The 24,521-nt window shown below is 41.6% G+C and overlaps 1 protein-coding gene across 12 annotated transcripts in view; it reads right to left on the reverse strand.

The window, feature by feature from the left end:
- The window catches only part of CHRDL1 (chordin like 1), a 134,055-nt gene that overhangs the window by 7,962 nt on the left and 101,572 nt on the right, over nt 1–24,521 (reverse strand). For 8 of the 12 annotated variants that reach the window (XM_059883258.1, XM_059883261.1, XM_059883254.1 and 5 more), the window contains 4 exons: nt 17,791–17,858; nt 10,030–10,198; nt 6,409–6,618; nt 590–757 (listed from right to left, as the gene is read on the reverse strand). In XM_059883258.1, coding sequence (XP_059739241.1) covers nt 590–757; nt 6,409–6,618; nt 10,030–10,198; nt 17,791–17,858 — 615 coding nt within the window. The remainder of the gene's footprint in view (nt 1–589; nt 758–6,408; nt 6,619–10,029; nt 10,199–17,790; nt 17,859–24,521) is intronic. The other 4 variants (XM_059883257.1, XM_059883256.1, XM_059883255.1 and 1 more) reach the window with 2 other exon arrangements.

A 24,521-nucleotide genomic window follows, 5' to 3' on the forward strand; every position in this document is an offset into this window, starting at 1 on the left:
TGCCTGGGATTGCCACTCCAGTGAGACTATAATTTTCTTGAGGCAAGAGGTCTCAGTATGATTCGAGACTCTGCTTGGCACTGAATGAATGCATTTTCATGTTTGTTGAGCTTCATCTTGGAAACAATAGTAGATTACATTTGGGAAGTTTACAATCCCAGCTGTACACCAGAATCACCTGTGGAGCTTTCTGAACAAACCCTTAAGCCCATCCCTACTCCTGGACAATTAGTCAGACTCTCTGTGGGTAGGATCAGGCATTTGGTATATAAAAACCTTCCCAGATGAGTCTGATGTGCAGCCAGGGTTAAGAACCACTCCTCCAGCCTTGGTTGTGTGAGAAAGACAACAAACCCCTATGGTCAATACTTACTTTTTAGCCCAGGACACAGTTAAAGGGCACAATAGCAACTGTGTGAGTCATGTGTTCATTTCTAAGCAAATGGGAAATCTTCTGACTGAAACAGGGGAACAGGTTGAAGAAATCGAAGATGAAAAACGAAGATGACCCTTCCTCTCCTTCCCTGTGTCCCCCTTACAAAAAAAAATAATAAAAATAATAACAAGAGATTAATGTCGTCTGGCTCACCTTTTCGAATGGTCCAAACGTGGACCTCTACCTGAGGTGGTCTCTCTGTCTCCAGTGCTATTTTTCTGGTGGTCTCCCCGTCCTCCATGAACACAGACTCATATACAGGCATTGTTTCTTCTCCACAAAAGTAGCCTTTGCTGTCAAAGCTTTGGCCCGGAAGTTCTTCTGGAATCAGGAAGTGAGTAGAGATTTGTCATGGTTTTCCAAAAGTCAGAGCAAACCTCTGCATTTATGTAGTCTCAGCATTCATGGCGCTGCACAAGCATCAAAAGTGGACAATCTATAAGGACATTCCTACAGGGATAGAAATCCCACCAACATTTCACTGCCCCTGTAACAGTCACTAGATCACAAAAGAACACATGACCTTTAAGTCCACGTGATGACAGAACACTGGCCCCAAACCCACAATGGATCCACCATCACTTGAAAAGTGGAGCTTCATGAAGAGCAAGAATGTGACCAGATACAAAAGTGCTGGGCACTTAAGGGAACAGAGGATTTTCCATGCTTGGTCAGGATCATGGTTGGCTTTGCTCAGTGTTGCCAACAGAGACCCAAGGAATGGGCTGATGGAAGGCCTCAGTTAACTTCCCTAACATCATTTAGGTATACTTGGAAAACATTTATGACACTCATTTATGAGCATATACTTGCCCAAAGGATCTATCCAAATAGGGCTGACATTTCTGAATGCTCTTTGATTTGTTTTCAAGGGGAATGCTAATACCGGCTCAACACCGGTGCCAAAACCTAGATGTCAGATTAGTCATATGTGCACTATGCCAAATGAACGGTTGGAAGACACAAAAAAGTTGGTCAAATCCCTCAACTGTGGATCATTTAAAGTATAAACTAAATTGTTGGATTTCAACTTCCAGGCATAGGGATACCAGCCCCCTCACTCCTCCTGCTCTATGCTCCCCTTTCCTCAGCCCCCTACCAAAAGAAGTTGCCCTTGGTTGGTTATCAGTGAGTTAAGTTCTTACTGGCCTTGTAATGAACACCCTCCTTGGCTCTGTATTTAAAGTGTAACGCTCAAATCAGGAACAACAAAGAAAAGCTGAGGACACCCTGACAGATTTTGAATATGTGCAGAAGCCATCTGTAAGAATATCTGATGAAACCATTGGGTGTTGAGTGCTTTGGACCCGTGACTCTAATTAGGGGGATTCACTCTTACCCAATCAGACGCATCTGGACTAGAGTTTGTATTCAAATTGCTATTGCATGTCTCTTGCTGACTTGATTACCTCTCCCATTCCCACCACCATTTGGGCACTATAAGGACAAAATCCTAGTCTTCTCTGGGTGATCCCAGGTTGTACTACACAATTTGCAGATTATCCTAGAGTCAAGCTTACTTTCCCCTTTTGTCTTTCTTTTCAGTAATTTAATTACTTGGTGGGCTGGTCTTTTTTGGTGAAATGCTAGGTAATTAAGGGATGTGTGCTAGCACTTTCCAAATGAGTGGAGGGGGGAAGAGGTCACAGAGTATACAGGAACCTCTGTATATCAATTACCAGCTTTAGAATGAGAGCCTGGTTCATGTGTTAAATCCTGCTCACCAGCTATAGCTATAACTGCCCTAAGAAATCCATGAAGGGACTGCAAGTACCTACAATATGCTAAAAATTTCTCCCAGTGTCCTGAAAAGTCAGCCTGTCCCACAACCCCTCCCCTCCAAGAGCTTAATTTACTCACTACAAGGGATTGACAAACAAAAAAATCCATTAGTGATTCATCCAGGCTGGCACATGAAAATATTAAGAGTAAATAAACAGACTGTATCTTTTGAACTACCTGCTTGGCAACCTCTTCATTCCACACCCTTCACTTCAAGGTGCTTCCTGATCACTGCGTGTTCACCTACTTTCATTTCTTTCCAGGGAAGCATGACATGCCTGAATTCATTTCTGGCCATTACCACTTTCCACGAGAATGTTCATGTCCTGAGCTCTCCAGAACTAAGAAACCATTCCTTATGGAAGTGGGGATGACTGACACAGGAGATGTATCAGTATTATCCCAGCCCAAGAAACATGCTTGAAGTTTTAAGCTTTTCCTGCTATAACCCAAAAGGAATGTGTCATTATGGGAATTTTGGGTACTGGGGTGGTATGGCGGAGTTGAGAGTGAGTTGGGGAAACTTCAGGCAGTAGAAGTCCAATACAACTCCGAAGATGGCCACTGATAAATAAAGCAAGGCCAGCCTCCACCAGAGCAAAGAGAGAGAGAGGTGAAACTCACATCCTACATTTTGGCCTTGCTTTGTTACTGGAGGGCCCTGCAATTGTTTGTTCTAATAACATTTTTGACTGAATCATTTGCAAATTTTCTCTCTTTTCTGTTCTCAGCATGAATAACTGAATTTACTCTTCTTTCTTCTGTCAATTTCTTCCCTGCTCACTCCTTTATTCCTTTTCTTCTGTGTTCTGTGTCATTGTCTAAGAGGCTGAGGATGTCATGACCTTGCCTTTTTCACCCCTTCACATCATTCAGGACTCTACTCAACATCATTCTTCATAGAAGCTGACCATTACCAGTCTTTTGAAAATGCTCCACCCTGCCAGTCCCATTCACCTGATCTTTGTGTTTTTTTTTCTTCCCAGTACTCAGCACCACAGAAAATTACCTTATTGTTTTGTGTTCATTCTTTCGTCTCCTGCCAGGATGTAAGGAGCATTGCTGGCAAGTAGCCTGCATCTGTCTGCTTTATCTCCCTATTCTCAGTGCCTGGAACCATGTCTTGCACACAGTAGGCACTGAATATGTGTTTCCAGATTGCATGCTGCATGACCAAGTGCATGCCCCTTGAGGCTCTGAAGTCACCTCTGTGGCTAGAGACTCTTGGAGGGATACATGACTATCAGAGGAAACTTAAAATTCACAGACACCTGTGTGTGGCCCACTGAGGGCAGGTGGCAGAATGGGACAAGACACTCTCTCCTCCATGTTGCCCAGTAAGTCTGCCATCTCTACACGTCTGAGCAGTGCAGGAAAGTGGGAAAAGCCACTCTTCCAGAGAAACAGGTTTAGTCAATAAGACTCTTTAAGATATTGTCAATTGGGATTCTGAGAGCAGTTTTAAAAAATAAAAGCCTTTATTTCTTTTTCTAGTTATAAAAGTCATACACATTTACTGTTGAAAATTTAGAAAATGCAGATAAACAAAAAGAAGAAAATAAGAATTGCCCATCATCCAGTCACCCTAAGATGGCCACTGCTACATTCTGCCATATGTCCTTCCAGTTTTTTTTTTTTTTTTTTGGTCTAAGAATATTATCAATGCTATTCATTAACACAAGTAGTGGGATCATAACTACATATTCTTTTGTAGCTTGTTCTTTGTACTTAATAGATGTATTGTAAGGATATTTCTGTGCCATTAAATCTTGTTCTATGGTAATTTTTAATGGCTGTATAATACACCACAGTGCAGATGTACCGCAATTTATTTAACCATTTCCATACTGGTGGACTTTCAGGTTGTTTCTAATATTTCACTATGGTAAACAGCACTGCAGTAAAAATCCTTGTTTGTATATATCTGTATGTCTCTGATCACTTTCTTTGAATTTCTAGTAGAACTGCTTAGCCAGAGAGTGTAAGGTGGGACACATGTACACCCATGGCTGATTCATGTTGATGTATGGCAAAAACCACCACAATATTGTAAAGTAATTAGCCTCCAATTAAAATAAATAATTTTTTTTTAGAAAAAGATAAGCATAAAGATTTGAATAAATGCCACTAATCTGAAACGCAACACTTGTTCTGTGTCCTGTGCTCACATCCTTTTGACTCCTTCCCTCTTATTTGAATCACCTACAACCATCCAATCCTAACCATACAAAGAAATGGGATTTGGTTTGAAGGTGTGAGATTCAAATTGGAATATTATATAGCGGGAGGGTTTAACTTACCTGGGTAGTCTAGGTAACTATTAATTTGTGTCTGAAATTATCTTGTTCTATTACTTTTACAATTCTAGGTGTTAGACCCTTGACAGGAGAGAACACTGTATTGGTGGACCTACTTCTAAGTGACACTAAAAGGCTTGGGGTTCCAGTTAGATGGTAAACTTGGAAGTTATAAGGTCATAGTGGCTGGGTGGCCGCCACGTTCCTATCCGCAGAATGTGCTCTCTCCCTGTCCCTACTAAGTATCTCTCATCATCAACCTTAATGCTCCAATCCTCCACTTCATATCAGATAGCTCCTGGCCTTCCTATCCACACATTGCCCCCTGTTCACTTTGGAAGATGAAGGTTGTTACATTAAGAAAGATTTTGTTTGTGCTATAAATCAGTGCTCCTCAAACTTTAATGAGCATTGGAATCACCTGGGCAACCTTGTTAAAATGCAGTTGGTCTGGGGTGGGACTTGAGAACTTGCCTTTCTAACTAGCTCCCAGGCACTGCTGGTCCAGAAATCATACTTTGATTAGCAAGACCATAAACCAACCGGAGCCTCCAGCAGTGGTTCCCAAAGTTGTCTGCAAATTACAGACAAGAAGGCCTGGGGGTCTTCTAAAATTCCAAACCCCAAGCTACACCTCAAATGACTTAAATCATAATCACTGGGGATGAGACATAGGTATTTTTAGAAGCTCTCTGGGGGATTCCAAGGTGCAGAGAAGTTTGGGAACCATTGGCCTACATGAAGATGCTCAAAATACATATATACATTGACTAAGTTCGTGTTTACCTGCTACTCATGAGGAATTGCCTAAATTGAATAAATGATTTAACTCTTTGCCTACATTTTAAAACATTTGTTCTTTTTTTTTTTTTTTTTTTGAATCTATGTTTACAATAATGCTTTGCAGGTAAACATAAGAAATGACAAATTCATGTGCCTGGAAGTGACTAATTCACTCAGTCCTAGAATGTTAGAGCTGGGAAAGCCATAAGAAATCTTTTCTAACTCTCTCACTTTATAGAGAAAGAAACTGAGGCTCAGAGAGGTGAAGTGACTCATTCTAGGTACACAGGAAACCAGTGGCAGAGCCAGGGCCAGAATGCTTGATTACCAATCCAGTACTCTGTCAACCCCAATACTATGGACTGTGTTTTCCTCTAGCTCATGTGTCAAAACCACCATTTAACTAATCGATTGCCTTTATTAAAACAAACAAACAAACAAACAAACACTTCACATCTTCTACTGGCCTGGAAAGAACAATGGGCTGGAAGCGACCTGGGTTCCAACCTTGGTTTTATTTTCTATTTCTGTGACTGTGGGCAAGTCACTTCACTTTATACACCTTAATTTTCTTTTCTTTAATAGAGAAATGATAATATCATAGGATTTTAGTACTGGTAGGAAGCTTGGATATCAACTGATCTGGCACATTTCCAAAGTCACACAGCAGCTTAGGACCAGAACCCACTCTCCTTCCACTGTACCTCATCCATTTCTAGTCCTGTCTGCAAAAGAAAATGGAGGTAATTGTGCTTTGACAAGTTAAATGGTGATATTAACGGAGGCGGCTATTGTCCTTCCTAATAATTACAACAACCTAACTTCTCTAGGATTTAGAAAAGCAAGGTTTAAGTTCAGTCCTTATGGCTACATGGGTTCAGAGGTGTGGTAGACACAAGCAAATCCCCAGCCAATTTCTGGTAAGTCAGTGTCTTCCAAGCACCCACCTTATCAGCTCTTCAAAAGGGGAGCGAATGTAGCTCCTTATTAGCAATTAGTAGCACTATTACTGTTACAATTACATGGCAGGTTTCTGATGCTCAAAGAACATTGAGGATGACTATGTGGGGAATCTTGGTCAACCAAAGGCAGGGCTTCCAACCAACGCACCTTTTGCCTTTTTACCTGGACACACCTTGCAGCACTTTCCGTCTATTTTTTGAGGATACTTGCAGGGGTATCGATTGGGGCAGTGGATTTTCTTGCACTCTTGCTTGGTGACATTACAAGTGCACAGCACACACTCCACAATGCCAAATGCCCGGAGGTTTGGGTGCCAGGACTCGCCATGGGAATAGGTCTTTCCATTGGAAACACACACTGGAAGAGAACGCAGGACTGGAAATTAAAGGCTAGGGAGCTGAAATGGGCCCCTGTACTCAGAACCCAAGCCCTGAACCCCTTAAGACATCAAGCATCCTTCATTCTTGTTGTGGCCATAGAGATAGGTTCACAGAGCAGCTTCTGTAACCAAAAAGAGCGTGGGCCTTGTTCCACTGTCAGCAATTATTCCAGATCTTCAACAGGTCTCTGGATGCCCACAAGTGCCTGACACACAGTAGGCCATCAATAAATATCTTCTAAATGGAGGAATGAATGGATGCATGAAAGCAGAGTTCTGTGTGTCCTGGGTGTCTGATAAGGAACCTCCTAGAATGCTGCATTCAGACCTGCAGTTCCATAGAGGACTGGGATGGCCCAAGTGGATGTGCTTCTAGGGATGAAAATCTCCCAGGAAGGTTTGTTGCCCGGGGAGGCTAGAAGCAAACACTACTGCTCTTCTCAAAGTGCCGAGTTTTTCCAGATCCTGAAGCAAATCCCTTCAGGTCAAATGCTATGAGAATCTGATCTAGTAACACAGGTGGGTATGGAGAGTAATAGTGCTAGCTTACTCTCTGACATGGGAAAGAAAGTGCTGAGACAAGATTGAGAGGGAAAGGACCCACCCCTCCTGGGTAAATGGTGGAAGGTAGCTTTTTTTGCCTCTAATCTTCTGGTAACATCCCATCTCTTCATAGTGGCTGTAGAGATTTGGCTACAGTGAATCACTGCCTGCCCTCCAGCTACCTTTTGGTGATCTCACATTTATTGAGTGGAAGAGAAGTCACCAGCTCCATGTTATTTTTTTGGGGGGTGGGGCTTGTAAGAACAAGCATTTGGGCTGCAGGCCGTGGGGCCTATGAAGGGAAAGCGTCAGAGGAACAACCTTCAGTGCAAACCAACCAAAACATATCTGACTCCTAAGGTAAGGCACAGAGCTAGGCTCTGATGTAAGACCTGCCCATGCTGCAAACAGAGAGGTCTGAGAATGAGTTCTCTCCTTTTGGAAAGTGCTGAGACATTCTGGAGATTTCCAGCCATGACGGGGACTGGGTGTGTTTCTCATTATTCCCATCACCTCATCATACCCGGGGAGACCTGTAGGCACTGAAATCAACAACATCTCTAGGGTGGGTCCTATCACTTAAGGCGGGGCAAGGGTGGGAGAAGGAGCCCCACTTGGGGCGTTTCTAGGAACTGACTGATTTGGCTGCAAGACAATGGCCTCAGAAGGATGACTCACTGGGCTATTTCTTTCTCTTCAAGTCCACTGGGTCACATTAGGAAATATGGATGATGTTGGCTGCCTTTTCCTATCCTCTGTAAGAGCTGTTCTAGTACTAGGCACTCTAACAGGTCAATCTATGTAAAGATTTCAAAGACCCTAAACCAGAGAGGAACCGAATTACAGAAAGATAAAGTGAGGATGGAATCACAGGACAAGATGGACCAGATGTGTTGTTCTCTCTCCTGTCCATCCCTCTTCTCTCTCCTCTCCAGAGAGTGGCATTCCCTTCTGGACAATGTGATCACGTGGGTGCAGACTCTGCTTCAGGAAAACTTAGGCTGGACCCAAGAATGATGGGGTCTTATTGTTTCTCCTCTTGGGGTCTAGCAAGGGACAGAGGAGATGTATCTCAGAGGAGTATGCTGTCAGCAGGAAGGACAGAAGCACGGCAGGCAGGACCCACAGTGATGGAGAGCCAGGTTACCTCTCCCTTAAACATTTGGACTAGGGGAATCATCCAGACCAGGTGAGAGCCTACACACTGAAAGTAATACAGTGAGATCGATTCTCTAGGGTAAAACACAGCCTTCTCCTCACCAACAAATTCTCAAGATGATTTTGAGTCATCCAGCTGGGGTGTTGGGAGTTGGAGGTGGGCACAAGTGACTCTCCAATGAACTATAATAGAAAAAGGTCAGGAGAGAACGGCTGAGTCCAAATTAATGGCGGTAATGAATAAATGTAAACCAGCTGGGGCTTTTGTAGGACATGGAGAAATGAAGGGATGAGCCTCTGCCCTGAAAATGAAGAGGTCTGTGGAAATTATGGGATTTAGGATTTTTCAAAGTCCATTTCCTCTCCTGTTTTTTAAGACTTTGAAATTCTTTCAGAGCAAATGGAATCTATTCAAGGCAATTTAAGATTGAAAATCAAACTGCATCTTTACCTAAACTCCTCCTTTAGTAAATTCATATCAGAATGCCTTGGAATTTCAAAATAATAAATTTCAAATCAAACCCAGATCAATAGTAAATATTTCCAATTCTGCTAATAGATCACCATTTTTTATTAAGAGTTTTATTTTGAATGTTCTTCTTTTAAGCCTCTTAGTTTCAAAAGCAATTAATTTTTTAAAAAATCTGTAATCTGAAATTTACATCTAACTAGTAACAGATGTGATCAACTAGCTTTGGCCTGACTAGCTTTGTTGAAATTTATAGTAGGGGTTCTTTTAACGGATTGTTTTTCACCCATGTTATTCAATCATTCGGTTTAATAATTTATTACTTTTAACCCATTCAGAGAACTGTCTTTGATTTTTCTTTTAAAGGAAACAAAACATGTTTGTGGTTTCATAATAAGGAACCAGCTGAGCTTGTGCTCTGATGAACTGGTTGACAGGATGCCTAGAAAAGTAAGAAGCAGTCAATTATTTGATTGAATTTCTCTCCCCACCCCACTACTGGTGGGGTAGGGAGGTGCGGTGCAGGGTCTCAGTGGAGAACTATGTGCAGGAGGGAATGGGGCTGTGGATTCGTGTGGGTGCCTGCTGTAGTCAGCTGGTCATCTGAGTGGGCTACACAGTGGTACTAACCTAATCAGTCTGCCTGTGGCTCAGCCAGGAGGTTTCTGGATTTCTCAATGGATTACTCATTTCTAAGCATAATCTCCTCCTATGAATTAGAATCCCTGCATGTGGAGCCTGGAATAAGTACCTTCAACAAGAGTCCCAGGAGAAGCTGGGGCAACGAGGGGTAAGAATTGCTATTTCTAAGGTTCGGATGAGAAATTTAGAAGCGTTTAGAGCTGAGTACCTTTGAAGATTGGGTGTTCGGGTGGAAAACCAACCACCTTTCATCTTGTTAAAGCCCCAGTGAACTTTCCCAAATGACTTTCAACCCCCAGGGGCATGGGATAAAATGCTGGATGGTGCATTAGATTCACAGCTTTCTCACCTTTTGTCCTTAAGGACAGATATGCCTGAAATATAAACTATGGCCTTTGGACTGACAGTCCCCTGGAGCTGCTTGTCCACGCTGGCATGGTAGACTGGATGGTAAGTGATCCATGTGGGAATGTCTGATATGCACAGGATAAAGGGTCCTTTCCTAGCTCCAGCCCTCCAAAGACTGGGGCCGCTGAGGCCCCGACTGGGTGTGGTACCAAAGAAGCCTGTCCCTTACCTTGTCCATGCTTGTGTTTGTTATTGATGACGATCTGCACGATGGTCCCCGAGGCTTGCTGCGAATCCATGAGTGCTCCCCGGTGACTTCTGGCCCCGGGAAAGCGGGGCAGACCTCCAGCCTGTCGGCTCGGTGGAGGATCATAGTGTGAGCGGTGGTAAGAATGCCTCTGTGAAATGACAAAAGGACAAACTCAGCCCCCTCCGATTCTGCCCATGAGGAGACCAAGACGAATCTAGTTACCTTAGAGGTTGTTTGATGAGTTTTGGTGATGAGCTCTAATCTTAACTCCATGTCCACCCAAACCCAATAGAGACATTGGGATGTGTAGGATGAACAACACGGGTAGCTGAGATGTCTCTCTCCTTGTAGGAGACTGGACTAGATTCACAGACTAGCCTCAAGGGAGAACATAATCCCCCAGGGTAAAGTATCTTTCCTGTTCCCAAGAATCTCACCTTTGGGTTTAAGAAGTTAGATTGTTGCCTGCAATACAAGGCAGAGTGTGATAGAGGCCAAAGGCCAAAGGATAAGGATAAAATGCTGTGTAAATTAAGACCAAGACAGAGAACTTGTAGTCGTGGAGAGTTTGTGACCTGGGCCATGAAGGGTAAGCAGACTTTTTACAGGCAGACTTGGTGAGGAATATTTCAGGCAGAGATTTCCAAGTTGAGAAGGTGTAGCAGAGAACATAGAATCCATAAAAGGGAACAGTTGGAGGATAACGTTCCAAAAGTGGGTTAGAGCCAGATCATGGAGGACTTGAAATGACAGGCTAAGGGGCGAGGACTTTATTTGGTAGGCAATAGAGGTGAGAGTATAGAAGTCTTTCAGGGATTTTCTTTTTAAGTATGGGGGGGTGGGGGAAAGCTGTGTTTCAAAACACTGAGTCCTGATAATGTGTAGGGTGAACTGGATAGGAGGAAGAGGCAGGAGGCAAGTCTCATCTGGATAAGAGGTACTGACATGCAGGCAGATGCAGGCAATGAGATGAGGTCACACAGCAGGGCACAGATACCCCAGACGTTTTATGGACAGAAGCATTGATTGTGTAGGATGATACTAGAATGTCAGCTCCAGAGGTGAAGACTTTGCTGTATCCACCGCTGTATCTCCAGTGCCTTAAAATAGTCTCCAGCCTCTAGAAGGTGCTCATCAAAGCCTTGTTGAATGGATCAAGGAAAGCTGCAGTCCCTCATGAAAGCTTAGAGTCTTGTAGTACAGATGACTCCATCACTGCTCTTTCAGCAAGGGTTCAAGACACACGATGAGTCCATATTCTGCTATGCATCCCTCATCCAGGAGATGAAGTAGAATAGGGGTAGAGGAGAATGGAATGGACATAGGCTACAACCTTAAGGCTTAAAACCAAATAATAGTGTGTTTTAGGGGTAATTGTCAGGGGTAAGAGAAGGGGGATCCCCTGAAAGAACCAGGCAATTAAAAAGGAAGATCCTTATATTCAATGACAGAAATATCAGGGAACATTGAGATGGTAGTTATGGGGTCCCCTGACCCCACCATCCCATAAAACATTTATTATAGTTATGCTCTATAGATACATATGTAGCAAATTTAGCTTTGGGAATTATTATTACTCTTCTGGTTAGGGGGTGGGAAGGCCTTGGTGGGAGAAGGAGAGAGTGAATAGGAGCTGGAGTAAGAGAAAGAGAACATTAATTTTATATCCAAGAAAAGCCCATGCTGGTACATTGCTATAAAAACTTACACAATAAGAATTTACATCAATTTATTATCATGCACACAGACAGTATTCTCAGTGCAAATATTTTTCATTCCCACAATGGCTCATATGTCTTTTTCTGCCACAATCAACTCACATTCCACAAAGGCCATTACAGACTGTTCTGTCCTTTCTAGAGTTTGGTAAAGTTTTGCCAAAGGAATACAGTTGCCAAAGAGAGGACAGTTTAGCTGGTGGGTGTCCTACTGATGCCGAAACGAGGGGGTTCAATGGGGCTAGAATTTGAGAGAGAAGATTGCTGACCCAGGATAAGCTGCAAGTACAAGGAGTTCTTTGATTCATGTGGGCAAACACAAAATGAAAAGCTCGGTACCAGGGACTCAGAGCCTGGACATATGATAAGGGTAGAAAAATGATTCATGACACACACACACAAAAACCTCAGGAGTTTTGATCAGAGGCCAGCCCAGCTCTCTCCAAACCTCATCTCTTTTAAGACTTGTTTTACAGACAGAGAAACTGAGGCCAAGAAGAAGAGGGACTTAATCTGGGGCAAGAGTGAAGACCGAGTTTTGGGAGATGGCAGAAGAGTGGGAGAGCAGGGCAGGAGAGAGGAAGGCTAACAGGAGGGGGACGTGAGAGAGATCATATCTGGTTAAGCTCAGGAGTCCACAAATATTTGCTTAAAAGCTGCTGCAAAGAAAAATTCTCTCCTATATAGAAGTCTGCTACAGCATTCACAACCACACACACCACTGGTCTCTACCTTGGCTGCACAGAGAATCACCTGGGGGAGCCGTAAAAATACTGATCCCACCCCCAGGGATTCTGATTGAATTGGTCTGGGGTAAGGCCTGGGCAATGAGATTTTTAGACACTCCTCAGGGAACCATAATGTGAAGCCCAGGTTGAGAATCACTGACATAAAGGATCTTCTGTTTTGGCCCCAGGGTAGGGGTGGTGATGTGTGATTTTGATTTAGGAGTAATGGTTCTTTAAGAGTCCTTCCCTTGAACAAAGGAAAGAGGCTTACCAGAGGCCTGTCTGACCTGGGAACTTAACAGGAAGGAGAAAGAGGCATTAACACCTTGGAGTTGTAAGTGAAATTGGAGCTTATCTTTAAAACCAGTCTTGAATAATAGGCTGCTTGAGGAAGCAGGTCAAAACCAGTTAGGTAGAAACAATCACAGAGCGAGGCTTTGTTTTCTTCTGCTCAATATTTTGGTATTATTTGATTTACTGACTTGCAGGATTGACAAATATCTTGGGCTTCTGAGCTGGCTGTTACACAGTTCTTTCCGGGTGTTGGAAAATCCCCCGCCATGGTAGAAGCTACCCGGGAATTTCTTCTTGGCTTGTTCCAGTATCTAAGATATATGGGCTTTTTTTGGCAGAGACAGGAAACATGAAAGTGTAGAAATGGCCTTGGAAATGCCTTCATGTTTCTGTGTCTGTGCTACAGTTTTGCAAGTGCACTCACTGTGTGTGCTAAAGAATCTGCCTGCAGGTTCGATTCCTGGGTCGGGAAGATCCCCTGGAGGAGGACACAGCAACCCACTCCAGTATTTTTGCCTAGAGAATCCCATGGACAGAGGAGCCTAGCAGGCTCCAGTCCATGGGGTTGTAAAGAATTGGGCACGACTGAAGCAACGTAGCATGAAAATGCAGGAAATGGCAACCCACTCTTGGGGTATTCTTGCCTGGGAAATTCCATGGACAGAGGAGCCTGGCAGGCTACAGTCCATGGGACCAAAAAGAATCAGACACGACTGAGGATGCGTGCACACGCATCACTGGGGAAACTGGGTAAAGTGTACACACCATCTCTCTGCGTTATCTCTTACAGTCGCAAGTGAGCCTACACAGAAAAAAAGTTTAATGTGAAAAATGTTTCTGAATGTATTCTAATCCACATAGCCACAAGCACATGACATCTTAGTCACGAGTAACCTAGTACTATCCCCGTCTGGGAGACACTCAGGCCAGTTTCCTATCCACAGCACTGTTCTGACAATGTGAATGGGACACGGATTTTTATGTGCTTCACATTGTTTGTATGCCAAATTCTTTCAGTTTTGCTAAGAATTGGTGATGGTAAATCTCTGAGTAATCTATTGGGGGCAAAATCAGAGTTTGGCTGTTGTCCAAAACAAAATTATGCTTGCTTTCATGTTTTGGCTTTCCACACTATGGCTACTTCTTTCTACTCACATACCACACACACACACACACACACACACACACTTCCCCTGATGGAACAAGGACCAGTTTATATAAAGTTAAGAGCTGGAAATCAAACGGAAACCATTTTAAGTTTTTACAAAGGAGTCATCACTGAATTGCAGGTTCTCCTACTTGTGCATTTTGTAAAACTTGGTAAACTGAGGGTTTTCAGCCCACTTGGCAAAATAAACCAATCAGCTCTGTTTCTGTTGACCCAAGGTTGTGATGGTTCCCTGGGAATAGGAACAGTCTACTAAAGAGCACCGTCTACTGAATCAGAAATGTGTTGTTGGGACTTCCCTGACAGTCCAGTGGTTAGGACTCCAAGCTTCCAATGCAAGGGGCATGGGTTCCATGCCTTGTCAGAGAACTAAGATCCTAAAAGCCACATAGTGCAATGCCAAAAAAAAAAAAAAAATCCCACAAAGAAGGAAATGTGTTGTTAGGGTTGCCCTTCTTTCCCTCCCATGGGCCTGCAAAGGGTATTCAGAAGGGATTCTCTTACCTTCTAATAAGTTTGAAGAATTTCTCTCTGATTTGGGAGAAATTTCTATAAATCAACATTAAGGAATGGTCTGCCCTCCATCTTTACAACATACACACATACATTTCACTCCACCTTCCATGCCCATTCATTCAACACATATTTATTGGGTGCCTACTATGTGCCAGGTACATACTTTTCTGTTACTACAGATGCTATTTATTATTTAAATCATATCCCACAGTATCTATCCCTTGTAGAACAAAGGAAAATATTTATTTATAATAAAGTGGAACCATCTGGACATGCTGGCCTACCAGGCCCAAATATTTGTTTCTAAAGATAGGTCTTGACCTCCTTTGAAAATTTATAACTCTTTCAAGGTCCTGCCTTCTACATTTGACCTTTTTAGCTATGGGAAGTATCGGATTAAGTCCAGTTCTGTGACTAGCAGTTTAAGAAGAACAATAAAATGAGGCTGAAATACAACGATGGAGGCAGGGCTAGCCTGTGATGAAGTCAAGAAGAAATGAAAATTAATGGCATTACTAGCAAAACCACCGAGTGGGCCACAGTGCTTAGTGTTGGGGGCTAAGGCACCCAGCTTAAGGTGACTGAGACCTAAATTTGGCTTAGAATGGCATCTGGTTGGCAGTGACTAACTTAGCTACTCTCAATATCATACCATGATAAAAAAAAAAAAAAAATTGGGGCTGAGAAAAAAGTGAAGTTCACAACACAGAACAGGGAGACTGATATCCTCTCCTATCAGGATCTGGAAGGAATCTCACTTAGTATAAAGCTGGTATATTGCTGGATGGAGAAAATCCTTCCTTGGGGTCTATAGGAACCCGCAAACTGAAAAGCCCACTCTCTCTTGCAGGAATGCTGTTTTTTCAAGACATCCAGAGTATTCTCCACTCCACCCACAAATCCTTCTTCACTCATTTGGAAACAGGAATGTCTTGAAAAGAATATGACCTCGCAATAAAACAAATGCAAATCCTTTAATCTCACTGCTGAGGGCGTTGGCAAGCTGGGGACATGAAGTCAGAAGTGGCACATGTGATGACCTTTGCCACACTGAGATGTTGTGTTGGTACTCATTATTTTATTAGGTCCTGGATCAACACCTTCTCCACACCCTCATGATTCTTGGGCCTGACCTATAATTCCTTACCGTATATACAATGTCTGTTGAGAACTAATTCCTAAAATTTTCAAAATCATTTAAATTTATTACAAAACTAATTCATGCTCATTGAAATATATCAAATAATACAGAAGATACAACACAAAGGTGGCGCTAGTGTTAAAGAACCCACCCACCAATGAAGGAGACCTAAGAGGCACTGGTTCCATCCCTGCGTTGGGAAGAGCCCTGGAGGAGGGCATAGCAACCCACTCCAGTATCCTTGCCTCAAGAATCCCAAGGGCAGAAAAGCCTGGTGGGCTATAGTCCATGGGGTCTCAAAAAGTTGGACACAACTGAAATAACTGAGCATAGAGCACGCACGCAGCTTTCTTCCTGCCCACTTGCACCCCTTTGAGAGTATCACTCTTAATACCTTGGTATATAATCTTCTAGATCTTTTAATATGCATTTACATATGTGCACAGACAATTTTTACAGAAGTAAATGACAGTATACATTGTATCCTGTTTGTCTGTTGTTGTTGTATGTTGTATTGTATATTGTTTGTTTACAGACTGTATCTTGGCGCTCCCTCCACTTTACTGCCTTTTGATGTTCAGTACCACATTCTTTTTAACAACTGTATGATGTCCCATAGGCTGGGTTTATTTAACCAAGCCCCTAGAGATAGCCTTTAGGCTGTCTCCTTTTGTCTTGCTTTTATGAAAATAATTCTACATTGACTGCTCTGTTTACTTCTATTGTGGGCTTCCCATGTGGTGCTAGCAGTAAAGAATCCGTCTGCCAATGCAGGAGACACAGGAGATGTGGGTTTGATCCCTGGGTCAGGAAGATCCCCTGGAGGAGGAAATCGCAACCCACTCCAGTATTCTTTCCTGGGAAATCCCATGAACAGAGGAGCCTGGTGGGCTACAGTCCATGGGGCTGCAAAGAGTCAGACACGACTGAAGTGACTGAGCACACATACTTCTATTGTAGAAGGGTATGATGAATAGGTGAGCCCATCCTTTGGGCATAGGTACCTTGGACATGTTCACATAAACCCTTCCCTAAGTCGTAGGCTCCCAGTCATACAGCTGGAAGAGAGGAAGGGTAGCAGCCAGATTCCCTTCCTCTACCTGCAGCGTCTTCTCGTTTTCCCTCTTGGTGCTAATCTCAAAATAACTCTTAGGAGTGGTCATCTCTCTCTATGTATAGTCATAGCATCTCTTATTCCTTTTTATTTTGAAATAATTAACAAGAAAGAAACCCTCCAATAAATATATGTTTAAATACAGTGACACTCCAATTCTCTAAAAATCAGCAAGGGAGATGGTCCAGTTCAAATGATCTATCATATTTTGATAATAAGATTCTTATTTTGTACTTTTTGTGCATTTTTTATGAAATTAAAGATTCTTTAAATTCTACAATGCTTTGCCATTTTCAAAAGTTGCACACTCATGATTTCATACAATCACATATGGACTCTATATATAAAGTCCCAAAATATGATAGATCATTTGAACTGGACTATCTGCCTTGCTGATTTTTAGAGAATTGGAGTGTCACTGTACTTAAACATATATTTATTGGAGGGTTTCTTTCTTGTTAATTATTTCAAAATAAAAAGGAATAAGAGACGCTATGACTATACATAGAGAGAGATGACCGCTCCTAAGAGTTATTTTGAGATTAGCACCAAGAGGGAAAATGAGAAGACGCTGCAGGTAGAGGAAGGGAATCTGGCTGCTACCCTTCCTCTCTTCCAGCTGTATGACTGGGAGCCTACGACTTAGGGAAGGGTTTATGTGAACATGTCCAAGGTACCTATGCCCAAAGGATGGGCTCACCTAACTTGCAATCCCACAGAAGGTCCTCACTGTTGAGCTAGGGGTAGTGATTTGCCTTCCTTACAGAAGACAAATATTTGGCAAGTCATCCTGAAAGGATGACTTCTAATTTAGACGAAGGGTGCCTAAAGGCTGGGCTATGATTTTTTTGTATTCATGTCCTGGCCTCGGTTACCAATTACACAACACACTTAAATGGTTCCAGGTTGGTGATGATGGCATTCAAATTTCTGAGGACAGGGATGAAAAATGGTGTTAGAGATAGGTCCTTTTATGGAATTGCTGGGACAGTAGCTATGGAGGGAGGGCAGTCTGGCCTGATGCTGTGAAGTCTTGAATTATTTGAGCTATTCACACTTACTGCTTCTCTGTTGGCAGGTTGCCTGAAGATATCACCATCAGAATGTTCCCACGACAATTCTCCATCCCCTGTTTATGAAAAAGAAATAATCATATATACATAAAAGGGAAAAATATCACCCTTGTGACCCAGTAACCCTTTGGGTTCTATGATCCCAAAGTTCTTTAGACATTGTAGCCATTGTGGCTTTCTTTGAACAGCAATGCTGAAAGACTTCTGCCTGGGTGTGCCTCATTTTTCAAGACAACTTCAAAGAAAGTTGCCACTTTCTAAAATAGACCATCCAGCAATATTACACAGAATTTGGAAAATGAAAGGGAAAATCATCACTTTCCACTGTAATATAGCCATCATCGTCACTTCTGCTTATTTTATTCCGAAGACAGTTAAGTATTTTACAGGTCATATTCAACTTGTGTTTAAACTACGCTTAAAGAATGAGAGTTTTGTGAATTTGGTCTGTCATGATTTGTTAAATTCACCATTATGTCTCTAAGAAGGTACAACTTGATCTGAAAGTTAACGTAAAACTTGCTGTGGTTGGAGTGTTTACACAACCCATATCTTCTATTTTTGCCTGAAACACCTTTCTCTGGGTCTCCACGACCCAAGTTTTGAACAGTGAACCCCTATCATTTTAGTTGCTTCTAGACTAATTGCTTTTAGGGTAAAGATTCTACTTTCAGCCTTGAGAAAGGCAAATGCACAACAGATATGGATATTCCTCAGCTAATTAAATATAAAAAAAATAAGAGAATAATCTCCAAAAATATTGCCTTGTGTTATCTATGTCCAAGTAAGCAGATGGGAAGAGCTTAGTCTTAGAGATATTTGCATCACTCTAAATGAGTACTATTTGTGTGTGTGTGTGTGTGTGTGAGAGAGAGAGAGAGAGAGAGAGTGTGTGTGTGTGTGTACCTGGTTGAAAATAAACCCAATATCTATTCAATCATATATCTCATGGGATAACAAGGAATACAAAAATATATAAACATTAAGAATTTTCTACCCTAATTAATCTCCCAAAATTTTGAAACCTAACTCTAATGAGTAACATGTTACTGGTTCAAGTACTTTTACTGGTTTAGGGCTGGTAAAAGACCTCAAAATTCATTTGATACCAATATTATCACTGAGCAGTGACATAAAACAAAGCATGGCTTTAACCCTCCATGATTCAAAGATCATCTCTTGGAAAAAAATTATGAATGTTGAAGACTTAACTGTGATTTCTAGGTTTATCTTCCTAAAACACTACTTTGACTATATAATGGTATCGTTTTCTGATCAAAAAAATATCCTCAGTAGGTTCCCATGTAGGACTGTCTATAATCAGCCCCCACCTCATCTTTACTGAACATCTACCTCCTATCCAACTATCTTAGCTACTCTACAATGAAATCCCTTTGACCTCCTTACTCTTCAGTGAACCTGTGGCTCCCATTCTTGCTTCCATGGTTCTGCTCATATTATTCTTCTGAAATTACCTTCCCATCTCCCACACCTCAGAACTCCTGTATGACTATGAAAAACATTCAGGTTTTCCTCTTCTACAAAGCTTTCTTCAAGTACTCTTACATATTTCTTATTGCCTAAAGGACTTAGGTCCTTATAGTCAAAACTGTGGTTTTCCTAGTAGTTATGTACAGATGTGAGAGTTGGACAATAAAGACGGCTGAGTGCCAAAGAATTGGTATTTTTGAATTGTGATGCCAGAGAAGCCTCTTGAGAGTCCCGTGGACTGCAAGGAGATCCAAATCAGTCAATCCTAAAGGAGATCAGTCCTGAATATTCATTGGAAGGACTGATGCTGAAGCTGAAGCTCCAGTACTTTGGCTACCTGATGTGAAGTGCCGACTAATTGGAAAAGACCTTGATTGTGGGAAAGATTGAAGGCAAAAGGAGTAGAGGGTGGCACAGAATGAGATGGTTAGATAGCATTACCAACTCAATGGACATGAACTTGAGCAAACTCCAGGAGATAGTGGAGGACAGGGAAGTCTGGCATGCTGTAGTCCATGGGGTCACAAAGAGTCAGACATGACTTAATGACTGCACAATTAAAGGACTTAGCATCCTGTAGCTTTAGAGATGTATAGGACTTCATCTATTTTGAAAATTTGTCCAACAGTTCCATTTAACAGGTGGAGAAACCAAGGCTCAGAGAGGGCAAGGAGCCATTCACTCATATAATCAGTTGACGACAGCTAACATCCCGAATTCCAGATTTCCCTGCTCCCAAATAAGTGTATTCATTCTATAAGGACCTGTCCTTTTTATTATTTGTGTTATTCATGGATGTATCACCATGATCTATAACAGTACCTGATACATAATAGTCACTCAATAAATACTCATCAAATGATGGAATTAGGAAATCTTCTTTGACCACCTATTTAAAATTTCAAATACCCTCTGATACTTCTTACCACCATCTTAGATTTTCCATTCTAAGACTCAAGAGTATCTTGTGGTATATGTATTTTATTTCTTGTCTGCTTTCTCCTACTAAAATTCTCCTATGAGAACAAGGGTTTTTGTCTATCATGTTCCCTGATGTAACCAACCCCAGCACCTAGACCAGGGCTGGGCATGTAGTTAGTACATACTCAATTTCTTGAATGAATGAATACTAAAATACTTTACAATATTTTCTGCTGTTAAATGTTTCCTGAGCCTGCCTCGTTTCCCTAAAGAGAATGCAAATCCCTAAAGAGACCATGTCTCAGACCTCCCTCTGTGTTGCCTACATCACTGGTTCTCAAAGTGTGGTCTCCAGATCAGCAACATCAGCATAAATTGGGAACTTGTGAGAAATGCAATATTTTGGATCCCACCCTGTACCTAGTAAGTCAGAAGTTCTGGGGTGGGGGTCAGTGATCTGGCACACATCAGATGCTCAGTTTATTCACTGAATTGAACTTCAAACATACAGAATTAAGTGCTTAGCCAATAGCAGACTTACCTCTTCCTGGTTATTCCATGTCTGAGTAAAGATAGCAGACAAAGACCACATGCAGACTCTTTGGAAACCATAACTAACCTTGTAAAAGTGAAGATGCTTGCACCTTTGTTTATATAAAAAAATAATGCCTAAGTCACAATGGCCATCATTAAAAAGTCTACAAATATTAAATGTTGGAGAGGATGTGGAGAAAAGGGAACCCTCTTATACAGTTGATGGGAATGTAAATTGGTGTAGCCACTATAAAAACCAGTATGGAGGTTCCTCAAAAAACTAAAAATATAGTCACCATATGATCTAGCAATCTCACTCCTGGGCATTTACCTGGATAAAGCTATAATTTGAGAAGATACATGAAACCCTATGTTCATAGCAGCACTATTTACAATAGTCAAGACATGGAAACAACCTAAATGTCCATCAACAGATGAATGGATAAAGAAGATGAGGTACACATATACAATGGAATATGAGTCATAAAATAAGAATAAAATCATACCATTTGTGGCAACATGGATGGACCTAGAGATTATCAGACTAAGCAAAATAAGTCAGAAAGAGGAAGACAGATACCATACGGTATCACTGTTATGTGAAATATAAAATGCAACACAAACGAACATATTTATGAAACAGAAATAGATTCACAGACGGGGAACAGACTTGTGGTTGCCAAGGTGGAGGGAGCTAGGGGACAGAAAGATTGGGATTTTGAGATTAGCAGATACAAACAGTATATATAGGGTAGATAAACAACAAAGTTCTACTGTATATCATGGGGTACTATATCCAATATCTTAAGATAAACCATGAAAAGAATGTGAAAAGGAATATATGCTGTGCTGTGCTTAGTTGCTCAGTCATGTCCCACTCTGTGACCCTATGGACTGTAGCCTGCCAGACTCCTCTGTCCACGAGATTCTCCAGGCAAGAATACTGGAATGGGTTCCTCTTCCAGTGGATCTTCCACACCCAGGGATTGAATCCAGGTCTCCTGCATTGCAGGTGGATTCTTTACCATCTGAGCCATGACTATAACTGAATCACTTTGCTGTATAGCAGAAATTAGCGCAACATGGTAAATCAACTGTAAATCACCTTCAATAACATTTTTTAAAAAGAAAAAAGTAACTCCCCAAAGTCAGTTAACATATATTGAATGCTTCTTGGGTAGAGAACTTGATACTAAGTCAGAAGGAGAAGGCAAATCAGGGCTGGACCCTTCCCTCAAGACATTTACAACCTGTTTGGAGGTGACAGGTAACCAATATGGAAATCAGATGAACCTAAACACACAAACAGAGTAACAACTGGAAAGGCAAATGGAATATATATGCTTAGGAGATATCAATTGTGTGGAGTGAACAGTCAGATGTAATCATGGAAACCATCCCCAAAGAATTGTTAAGTCATGTTTTTAGAAGTAGATATTGCAGAGTATAAGGGCTTCCCTGGTGCCTTAGAAGTAAAGAATCCACCTGCAATGCAGGGTTCTATCCCTGGGTCAGGAAGATCCCCTGGAGAAGGAAAGGGCAACTCACTCCAGTATTCTTAGCTGGGAATCCCATGGACAGAGGAGCCTGGCAGGCTACAGTCCATGGGGTCACAAAAGAGTCGGACATGACTGAGCAACTAAACACAACAACTGCAGGTTATAAACAGACAGTCACATGGGCAGAAGGGATTGCCAACTGGAGGAAATGGCATTTGTAAAGGATTGGAGTTTTGGAAATAGAAAGTCACATAGTGGACACAGCAAGCAAGGTGTGGCTTTAGTGGAAGCTTCAGAAGTGAAACAAGAGAAATGGGGCTGGTGGAGAGAGAAAAAAGGAGGGGGGGGATGGGTTGTTGAGATAACTGGGTTGTAAATATTTCTCGTGAAACTTCAAAGAGAGACTAAAGCATTCACATTTGATTGTGTTACCATTTTTTATGTAGAGGTGCCTATGGTAAAAGTAATATTTGTGGAAGCTTATCCTGGCAAGGGGGTGTTGACTGGTTGGGGAGCAATTAGAATCTGGGAGGCCAACCAGGAGGCTGTTGTAGTAATATGTAATAGGCCATGAGAATTGAGAAAACAGCAAAGAAGGGGTGAATCATACTACTGCAGATAACATGTAAATTATAAGACCCCGAGGGAAGATTTGATAATGGAAGAGGAAGGCAAAGGAGAAAGTATAAAATGACATTAGGGTTGCAAGTCAGGAGAGCTGGGGTATGACACTGCTCTTGACAGTGACTGAGTGGGAATGCACTTGGATTTACTTGTTACATTTTGGCTGGCAGTGCTGGGTCAAAGTCATGTCCTGAGCCAAATGAAAATATGGGACCAGAGAGAAGATTTGAAACCAGGAAAGATTTGCCAGCAAAATGGCAAAACAAAATGTAAATGCTATAGTATGTGGTTTCAAGCCGAATTGAAGCAGCCAAAAGAGAACAAATTATAAAAGAAAAATGAGAGAGTAGCTCTCCTCATCATGTGCCCTTTTTAAATGTAGATTTAATGATTGGTATTGACATGAAATGTTTATTCAGTATGACCTTCTAAGAAGTTCAAGTTATTATACTTAGACCCTAGAGTCTTAAAAAGGCTTTTAAAGAGGGTCTTTAAATACTTCATAGTCCAGACAGAATCTTAAAGCAATATAGAAGCATACAGTCCCTGTTAAATAAGCAGAGAGGCAAGATGGCAAAGCAATGAGACAAGTCAATTATCATGCAGACTATTAAATATGCTGTAATACAAGTTCAGATAAATGTGGCATAACCACCTAAGCATTTGCAGACAGTTATATGTACCTAAATTTGAATGATTTCACTTCATTTAAAACTACTGGAGCCATTACTTGTGTGTGTGTGTGTGTGTGTGTGTGTGTGTGTGTTCATGTCTGTATTCTCAAGTAGGAACTACAAACTACTGGTATTTTTGTTGCCTTTGAGCTTTCAAAATCTTCAAAATGGCATTCTCTATGCTAGAATGCTCTATTGTTGTTGCTGTTTAGTCGCTCAGTCATGTCTGACTCTTTTACAACCCCATGGACTGAAGCCCACCAGGCTTCTCTATCCATGGGATTCTCCAGGTCAAGAATACTGGAGTGGGTTGCCATTCCTTTCTCCAAGTGATCTTCCTAACTGAGGAATCAACCCTTGTCTCCTACTTGGCAGGCGGATTCTTTACCACTGAGCTACTTGGGAAGCCCAGAATGTTCTATAAGTAGCCCCTAAAGGTTTCAACATTTTAATTATTCTATATATGAAACAAAGCTAAATAGTTAAATTTGAATTATCTTCTTAGATGTTCACATCAGTGGTGTTTTAGACTGGGGTGGGGTCTATCTAGAGAGCTGAAAATAGGTTTGTCCATTTAAATCTTAAATATTTCACCTTAGATGTATCTAAGAGACAAGGACATAAAAGAAAAAAGTAGGCACCAAAGCCCCCAAAACCTATTTCGTTGCCTTTTTCCTTAATTCACTGGACAAATTGAGTAAGAGGAAGCTTCTTTTTTCAGCCAAGGCTTTAAAAAAAAAAACAACAAAAAAAAACCAGTGATTCTAATGGAGACAGATGGATCCTAGTTAATTCCGAGAAGCACCAAGATGTAATTTTAACCAATTTTTAAAACCAAAATGAAAAACAACTCTAGTGTACTGTATGTCAAACAATATTCATTTAACCTTAAAAGCCACATGTGTTGTTTATTCAAACCTCAATTATACTCTGAGTGGTACCCTATGGAGATGGAATGGCTTGGCTTTCTGGTAAT

Source organism: Bos taurus, chromosome X (genome assembly GCF_002263795.3).
Source record: "Bos taurus isolate L1 Dominette 01449 registration number 42190680 breed Hereford chromosome X, ARS-UCD2.0, whole genome shotgun sequence".
Taxonomy (NCBI): domain Eukaryota; kingdom Metazoa; phylum Chordata; class Mammalia; order Artiodactyla; family Bovidae; genus Bos; species Bos taurus.